The sequence below is a fragment of the Notolabrus celidotus genome, chromosome 15 (assembly GCF_009762535.1).
Source record: "Notolabrus celidotus isolate fNotCel1 chromosome 15, fNotCel1.pri, whole genome shotgun sequence".
Classification (NCBI taxonomy): domain Eukaryota; kingdom Metazoa; phylum Chordata; class Actinopteri; order Labriformes; family Labridae; genus Notolabrus; species Notolabrus celidotus.
This window is the reverse complement of record NC_048286.1, coordinates 17086294-17095260: the sequence shown is the minus strand read 5'-3', so window position 1 is coordinate 17095260 and position 8967 is coordinate 17086294. Positions and strand designations below refer to the sequence as shown.

At 41.2% G+C, this 8967-nt stretch overlaps 1 protein-coding gene across 2 annotated transcripts; it reads left to right on the top strand.

Annotated features, from left to right (window-relative positions):
- The first annotated feature begins 1998 nt into the window (after positions 1-1998).
- On the top strand, positions 1999-8252 carry fam131a (family with sequence similarity 131 member A). 2 transcript variants are annotated; one of them, XM_034702342.1, is made up of 5 exons: positions 1999-2458; positions 5297-5408; positions 5512-5694; positions 6988-7107; positions 7264-8251. In XM_034702342.1, the coding sequence occupies exons 2-5, from the start codon at positions 5318-5320 to the stop codon at positions 7809-7811; spliced, it is 942 nt and encodes a 313-aa protein (XP_034558233.1). In that variant the 5' UTR covers positions 1999-2458; positions 5297-5317; the 3' UTR covers positions 7812-8251. The 2 variants fall into 2 exon arrangements, with proteins under 2 accessions (XP_034558233.1, XP_034558232.1); XM_034702341.1 differs by lacking the exon at positions 1999-2458 and adding an exon at positions 4581-4979 and having other exon boundaries at positions 7264-8252.
- Positions 8253-8967: the final 715 nt, after the last annotated feature.

Sequence of the window (8967 nt, the reverse complement as noted above, 5' to 3'; positions counted from 1 at the left end):
GTTTGTTAGCAGCTTAATTGATTCAGTTTCAGCGGGCTATCACCTCCTGGTTCTATTTTCCCTTCACAAATAATCCAAGTTTGAGACCTGTGTGTGTGTGTCTGTGTGTGTGTCTGTGTGTGTGTCTGTGTCTGTGTCTGTGTCTGTCTGTGTCTATGTCTGTGTCTGTGTGTGTTCAAAATTACCCAGATCAATATTAAAATGTTCTCAGTCAAGTCCCAATAATGATGGGTAAAACAGATATGTCTGATAAAGTCAACACTCTAATTTTAAAACTGTGGTGAAGGTGAAAGTCCCAACAAAGATACTAAAAACAGAAACTGACCAACTGTCAAGTGTAAGTCCAAACAGCTACATCACTACCACACTAGTGTGATGGTAAGAGTCCCTGAGTAAAAGTTTCCACATTTGTATGAAGAATAGCAGAGGAAAAAACAGGTAGTGTGTGTCAGTTTAAGTGCCAGTAACATCAGTACAACAAGAAGCACAGGAATCCCCGCATTCATATTGTCTAAAACATAACATTAAAATGAAAAAGGATGCAGTCAACACATTGAAATTGAAACTAGCCGAAGCCTGGAGGAAGAGTAGCTAGAACAGAGGAGACACCAGTGATGGTTAAACTCTGTTTGTTAAAACAAAATGATGGCGCTTTAAGGGAAAGTTCCCACATCAGTTAAAATTAGATTAAGTAGTCAGTGAAGGTCCATATAGCAATATGTTGTCACCACAAAATCACCACAAAGATAATACAACCAAATGAAGTTAGTAAGATTTCCCACAATAAAGAGAAACAAGTGGTAGTTTTCTAAGTCCTTACAACACGTCCCCATGACAGGAAAATGTGTCTTTAAGCTGCTTTAAGCTACTCTTTTCTGGAAGAAACTTTATTTTGTTTTTTTTGTTTTCCAGTGAGTGTAGGACACATATACTGTACCTTTATGTAGCCCGTGAGAACCTTTAGGTAAATACTGTCCCCCTCTGTACTCCTGGTACTTTCTAACTGGTACTTAATGTTGCAGCTGAATGTTAATGTTAACTAGCTATCTTTTTCTCATAATACCTAGAGTTTTACACCTTCATACAATATTTATAGAGTCTGGAGGTCTATCACATTTTGCTCTAGATTTACCCAAGACTTATGCAAACAAAATGAAAGACATGATTTCCAAAAGATTCTGGTGAAATGTGTAGGCTGTTAAATGGCGTCTTTTATTTCCTTTTCCATTTTCTCACGTTGAATTGGTTTTGAAAGCACCACTTTTAAGATCTAAATAGATCCTTTGACCTATTCAAAGTGCTTACGTTGAAAATCGATTGCTGTTCTAACTTATAAAATGAAACCACAACATAATCAAGGAGAGGCTTGTTTTTTTGTTTTCAATTTTCCTGATACAATATCTCATGTCCTTTTTGGCAATGATTGTGTGCAGCTAAGGGCTGAAACTGAATCTATGCAACCCCGGTGTCCTGACATCATCAAAGTTCCTCTGATGGTAGATATTTGATTTTCACTTCATGTCAACAGATCCAGCACAAACTAAAATTAAAGAGGTTTTGATGTGACGGTACAATAAATTCTCGAGTCAACCTTGCACCCAGTGGTGTGTCCATAGGGGTGGCCAAGGGTGGCACTTGCACCCCTTAAAATCCTATTGGCCAACCGAAATCCTAAACTATGATTGGCTGTTCAGAGGTGGGGGTTCTGTTACAATCTATAATTTGGGATGATTTAAAAGGCTGTCAGTAGATTTCTTTATTAGTGCCCTCAAATGTGACTTTGAAAACCCCTATTTTGTAGGTTCTTAAAGCATTGAGCTCAGAAGATGTATGACACTTTGTCATGGTTTTTTTTTTAAGTCAAAGGGAATATAACAACGGTTTAATACTTTAATGAAAGGTTGTGAAGACAGAAAGGGTAAATTGTTATTTATTTATAAATGCACTGGCCACCCCTGCTTATGTGAGAGCCTCAGTTGGGCCACCCCGGTCAAAAAGTTCTGGACACGCCCCTGCTTGCACCTTATATGTTAAATCAGTTTGCCACATATCTTCGGATTTGGGGCATAAAACACAAATATAAAAGTGAAAACAAGCTGCAGTGCTTTCCAGGGCCAGCAGCAGGTTTCTGTCTCTTGATCTTGGCTTCATGCGAAGGGGAAGGAGGAGGAGGAGGATCGAGAAGGGGGTGAGATGGGATGTGACACCGCCTTGCATTGGTGACGCTTGCCATCAGTAGACATTTGGACAGCCTATGTAACCCATATACCGAGCAACAAATGGTGCGTCTGTGCCGTAGTCCTAATGCTGGAGTCAAGGAGATGTATCCGCCGACTGCGTGGCATTGATGCTGTGCTGCAGAGGCTGCAGCGGGAGGACAAACCACGCGGTGTCATCTGTTGATCGGATTGCAGACAATTAAGCGCATTATCATGAGACGCCACGGTCCCACTTACAGGTAGGTACTGAGAGTGGTTGTGAGAGACATAATAATAACTACACAGACGTCGTTAGAGCTGCGGAGACGGGTTAATAAAGGGCAGGGAGCTCTTGGTGTTTATTGGATGCAGGTATGGAGCTATTGGTATGCAGTTGGAGACTTCTGAGGTTGCCAGGAGACCCTCTGCTGCATCCGCGCCTCTGCGTGCCTTCTTTTCCCCGTAATTGCAGGATACAGGCCTGCACACATCAATGGCGGGGTGATGTTATTCAACCAAAAGCGTGTCGCTTCTGCTGCTTGAAATAAAACCTTTTCCAGCGACAGAAAAATCACATCAGCACTGCAGCTCATTCCATTCACTCTCACTGCAAGCTGCAGATGTTTGACTGCAGTCAAACTGGCTCAACTCGATCCCACTTGTTGGCCCTTTAAGTCACATCATCGGCTCCTCTCAGGATGTCAGACAACCATCCTGTCAGGCACGTTTTGTCCTCATGTCAATAAGATGCACACCAGTCTCCTCCTGCAGGGAGATGATGGAATAATCCATCACCATACAGACCTTTAGGAAACTTAGTTATTATTGCTACACATTCTGTTGTTATAAGTATGGTCTCCAATTAACAACATCTGACAGCCGCAAAAACCCCCCCAAAAAACTGCTGGCACCTTGTATGCTGGAGTGAGTTTTAAAATGAGACATTTTATACAGTCTATGGACATCACTCAAACAGCAGCTCCACAGAGGCTCAATGTTAGGTTCAATAAATTCAACATTAATTTTTAATTAGGTCAGTTTTTTAATTAAAAAAAAAAAATCTCTTAAAATAATACCAAAACAATAACATAATAATTAGATTTAAATAGTAATAATACAACTTGGAGGATGTCAAGGGCCCTAGATTTTGTAAGTTATTATTTTTTCATGGGGTTGTTTTTGTTTATAGTGGTCTATAAACGGCTGCCATATTGAGTAAAACATATTTATTTTTCCTCTCAGGGTGAATTTTATTTTCTCTAACTGCAAATGCTTCATTACATCATTCTATTAGGTCATTTTTTTAGTCATTGTTTAAAAGTCCATAAATGTAAGAAAACAGTACATATATAAATCTCAAATTATTTTGGTGATAGCTGAAAATGTCATTAAACCCTATAGATATTCAGTTTACAATGATAACACAGAAAAATAGGTCACTGAGACGGTTTGGTTTGTACTCCACACACATCCATAACCAATCAGATTTTTGTTTTTAAGTTGTTGATTGCATTGTTGTCTGATTCATTGTCTTTTTTCAAGCACTAAAAGAGGTAACTAGATCCACAGATGCACAAATAACAGGTTTGAACCAAAGATCAGTGATGTGACCTACATACTATCTACAGCTGTGATTCTCAACCCAAGGGCTGTGACCCTTCCATTGGGTCACAAGATAAACCTGAGAGGTCATAGGATGATTAATCAAAGAGCGAAAAGAAAATCAGTTTCCACCATATATATTTCTATTTCATCTTAAAGGTATCCCCACTGAAATTAAATTAATCAACAATGTTTAGAAACCTATATTTGAGAGCGATACATACTGCTTTCTTTTTTGGAGATATGAAAAAGGGCCACTGGTGTACACACTGTGTTTATGCTGCAAATTTGAATAGGACCTAAAAGGGTGTCATACAGTTGTTTTGTTTATAGTATTTCAGCCAGTAGGTCTACATGTGTGGATTTCCTGATGCTGAGCCAGATAGTGGGTTTAACAGTGATGTGCATGAGTGGCGACTGCAGTATTGCTCTGCAGATGAATCGTTCAACGTCACCCTGGTGCTGAGAGCTGTTTACACCCTTCACATCCCCACCTTGCACGTGTGCCACTGACATAAATTAACTGTCATTTTTGACTTTACCTTTTAAGCCGCTAAGTTAGGAGCCTCTTCTTCTATCTTAGCTGCTTTGGGAGCCAATCCTCTTAAGGATATCTGTCAAGTCATGCACGTGCAGAAAGAGAGAGAGAGAAAGAGCTGTGTTCAGGCATCATGTTTTCCCTGCTTGTTAAAAGACTCACCTGCTTTAAAAACAAGACACAAACACATCTGTTTTCTCCTGCAGCAGGCACAGATTCGGCTGACCCACTAAGCGCAGCCGCTCCTGTATTTATTCTGGATGTGGAGTTAGTTAGGTAGCACTATCACTTTTCATAGGGATCAGCAGCTTTGGGGGTGAGCAGGCCTGTCTAGAGCTGCTTACCAGAGCTGGTCACGCGCCATATGTCTGCATAGAGAGACAGTCAGCACTGCCCTCAACTCCCTCAGCGTCAACCATTCAAACCGAGTTCACCGGCTTACCATGGCTTTAGCATCTGTGCAGTAAATGTAGGGCATAGCTGTTTGCTCGTCTGCCTGCTGCTTTAAACGAATAAACCCAAGCTGTGACTTTTAGTTGTGTTGGTTTGCTGCGCCGTGTCAACATCTCTGGATGTCCACTATGAGGATGAGGTCCAGGAGTAGAGAGAGTGAGGAGGAACAAATGGAAGAAGATATGGAGGTAGAGATGTTAATGTCTTTAAAGCAGTTTGGATTATCCTTTTGAATCAAGCTTTTATTTTGTCATTTAGGTTGTGTATGTGTGTGTATGTGTCTCTCTGTGCTGTGAATTAGATTTAAATACAGGCTTTCTAATTAGAGACTATTGAAATGTTTCTGACTAAAAAATGCACCATACATCTTTGTAAAGAAAATATATATTGTTTTGGGAAATACGGAAATAGCTTATTTGAGCTGGGTGTGACGCAAATGAGCTTAATTTCTGCTCACAAGCATTTATGGTAGAGACCTTTGCCTAACCTTTTTTTCAAATTGCAGGTGAAATTTGAGGAGACTGAAATGATTCCAAAGTCAGGAAAATCTCCGGCAGAGTCAAGGAAAAGTGTTGGCATCCAGGAGTTTGCAGCACTTGCCAGATCCTCCTTAAATGGTAAAAAAGACACTCTTTACTTTTCTATTTTTTTGCTCTGAGGTTCATTGATCTCTGAAGTCAAAAGTCATGACCCTATCCTCTATTTTTTCTCTGTGTTCAGGTATCTCTCAGGCCGTCAGGGATCATGTGACGAAGCCCACCTCTCTGGCTCAAGGTCGGGTCGCCCACCTGATCGAGTGGAAAGGTTGGCCTAAACCTGCAAACCCACCTCCAGCCGCCCACTCCCACTTCAGCTCTTACAGCCACCTGACAGAAGGAGAGAAGGAGGCCCGCTTTGCTGCAGGTATTCATGTCTGTGCATGATCTGTTTGGTTCCCAGATGCAGCAATGTAAGTAGCTGTGCCGGCATCCTCTTACTTAGCCTTCTTCAGCTCCGGCATCATCTCCCACCTTCTGTCATCCACTTAATCCCCTAAAACTTCTGTATGTCGGCGGCCCGCCCCGCCCACTGCACTGTCTCTTGGGTGACGGCTTGTCTTGGCAGCAGATGGTGGCCTATTAGACACTCTCCCAGAACACTTCACTGCCCACCAATGGTACAACAGCGCCTGTTGTTTTGCTGTGACTCATCCTCTCTGCTGGCGCTGGCCACATCGGCATGGTTTGATCAAAAGAGAGAATGAGAGAGAGGAGGGAGGAAAAATCTTTCTCTCTCTTCATTTATCAATCAATTCTCAACTATTGAGGACATTAGTACTGCTTTTTTATTTTTACAAAAGCATAAAGTTGAATGAATCAGCCAGAAGAACATTTATTAATATCATTCAATAAGAATGGACACAATCTTTTGAGGAACTTGATCAAAAAGCTTAACTTTTTTTTTAAACAAGCTGAGCATTTTGACCTTTTTTGATCTTAGTCATTGCCATCTCTAAATTTCTTGTAGTTTGGACTGTTGGTTTGATAAGATAAGCAGTTTGAAAATATTGACTTTGGCTCTGGGAAAATATGGTGTATGTTATTTACAATTTTCTGATGTTTTATAGAACACAATTTCATCAAGCAAATGTCTGGGAATGGTGGAGGGACTATATCTCCACCAAACAAGACCTACTTTTTACATAGTTTTATATATAACATAACCTTTTTAAAAATTGTGCTTGAATAAACATAACAATTAGATTTTTATCAATGTTTTGCTCTATTTTCAATAGGTCCATATTGAGTGAATTGTGTTATTAGAAAATACTTTTATTAATGGTCTGTTTTTACCCAGTGATAAAATGCTACTTACCTTCTTTGTAGAGTCTATGTTACAGACAGCTTTCCACCTGAGGTTTCTTGGGTGAATGCACCAAAAATCTGGATTACAGTGTTACTCAAACCTTATTTGGTTGAAATTTTACACAAAGACAGGTGAACTGTATTAATAAAATAACCAGGTCACCCTTTTGCTAGGAACATTAATACAGTGATTCTCATACCTTGCACACTCCTTTGTGCTTTATTCTGAATTCATGAAGTCTTCAGTTTCACATGTGGAGTCATGAAATCATTCAGACATTTACTGGTCTAAGGGCCTGCCAATAAAGTGGTAATCCACTATATTCATTCATTGAATGTGTTTTTATGACAGGAGTGGCAGAGCAGTTTGCTATTGCTGAGGCTAAGCTGCGTGCCTGGGCGTCCATGGATGACGATGAAGAGGACGACTCCAACGATGAGGACTCCAACATCTTCACCAGTCAGAGTTCAGGTATCGTCACATGCCGCCTTTTTAATCAGTCCACCTTATTGTCATCATCTCATCGTCATCTCTGCGTCATCACTGATGAAACGCTTCATCTTCCCATCCCCACACCCCAATTATCCATCCATCCCCAGGTGTTCTGACTTTTTGCTCCTCCCTCAGACGTCGCCACGTGCAGTCCTATCACCGGACAGCCATGCCAGCCTGACATTGATGTGGATGACAAGGCCCCGCCCTCTGACAGTCCTCTCGGCCCCAGCAGTGACAGCCTGCTCTGCGACAGGCCTGTTTCTCACAATGACCCACATTCATCCCAGACCAATTCACCTACTTTACCCAGCAGCTGCACAAGCCCCTTCCTGGATGAGATAGAGGACGAGGATGAGGGGAGGCTGGATGGTCAGGAGGGGAAGCAGGTCCCTTTGCAGAATCAGCACAGCGAGGTCTGCATCCACCAGAAGCCAGAGTGGAGGCCCCGGGCCCGGAGCAGCAGGTTTGACTCCTGCTACTCCACCTCTCACTCCGAGTCTCCTGGCGAGGAGGATGAGGAGGATGATGAGGAAGAAGGCAGTGTGTTTCATGACGTCCGGGTGTGGCATTGCAGCCCAAGGAGCTTCTTCTCTGACAGGGCTTCATCTGGAGTGGCATCATTTGAGGAAGAAGAAGAGGAGCGGGATGAAGTAGAGGAGAAGAAAGAGTTTTTGATGTGATGTGTTGTCAAACTTTATGTCTCTTTGGGTCTGTGTTGATTCTGGATATGACATAATGTATTCTGCTTTCACCGTTAACTGCTCTCCTCCTCCTCTTCATCCTTCCCTCCTTCACATCTTCTGATCATTCTCTTCTCCGCTCACTGCCTTCTGTCTCTCATCCTCCAAGCTTATCATGCACTGATCTCCTTCCACATTTAATCGCTGCTGTGAACTGTAAACATGCTGGAGAGCTCCACCAGAATGTAAAGCTGTTGTCCAAACTGAGTTTTGTACATTTTAGTGCAGTCATGTGTTGCTGTTGTGTTTGTTTTTCTATAAATATTTTGTAGTGTTGTTTTCTCCGGGTCATGCTGTGTCATGTGGGTTGGGCAATGTTTGATACTGAATGTCTTGCGTATATAAATATGATTTTTTTGGAAAGAAAATTGTTGTTTTTATCTCCTTCAAACACAAAACAGAGCATACAAGATAGAAAGAACACTTCTCCTCTTTTTGAGGTGTTTTTTTTGTTATTTAATCATTCACTCATGTACAAAAACAATTTCATGTCCTCTGAAAAATAACAATGGCTGTTGGATTTTAAATGCATAATTCTCCTATGTACAAAAGCATGTATGTAGATCTCATCCGTGTATGTTCATATGTACAAAGCATATACAGGCCAATGCCATATAAAGGGAGATACTACAGACTTATTGCTTAACTAGATACGCTGCAAATTAGCTTATACACTCTCTACATTGACCTCCTTAGACATTACTTTATATGGCGAGCACTATATCACATTCTATGTGCAAACAAAACGTTAAGACATAAATGAATGTGAACACGGACAAAAATAATGCAGCAATGACATCACAGAGGATCGAAATAAGGCTCATGAAGCTAAAATACTTACATCCATTGAAGGTTGTAACAAGGACTCACACACATTTTTGTTCTACAACAGTTTTTGAACTTGTGTGTGCCACTGTGCTTCATACGGAAGTTACATATCTCAACATTGCATTAGAGGCCAGGCTGGATTAAGATACATGTAAGATATGGTGTTAATATCTACAGGCCGCATACAGTACATGTGTGCGTATAACAGCGTGTGTGCGTGTGTGTGTGTGTGTGTGTGTGTGCCTGTGTGTGTGTTTGTTTCTGTGTG

Excerpts from the sequence above, each read along its gene's own strand:
- fam131a (XM_034702341.1), top strand. The coding sequence starts at position 4,911 with ATGTCCACTATGAGGATGAGGTCCAGGAGTAGAGAGAGTGAGGAGGAA. Across the intron at positions 4,980-5,296 it reads AAATGGAAGAAGATATGGAG|GTGAAATTTGAGGAGACTGA; the intron begins GTAGAGATGTTA and ends TTCAAATTGCAG. Across the intron at positions 5,695-6,987 it reads GGAGGCCCGCTTTGCTGCAG|GAGTGGCAGAGCAGTTTGCT; the intron begins GTATTCATGTCT and ends TTTTTATGACAG.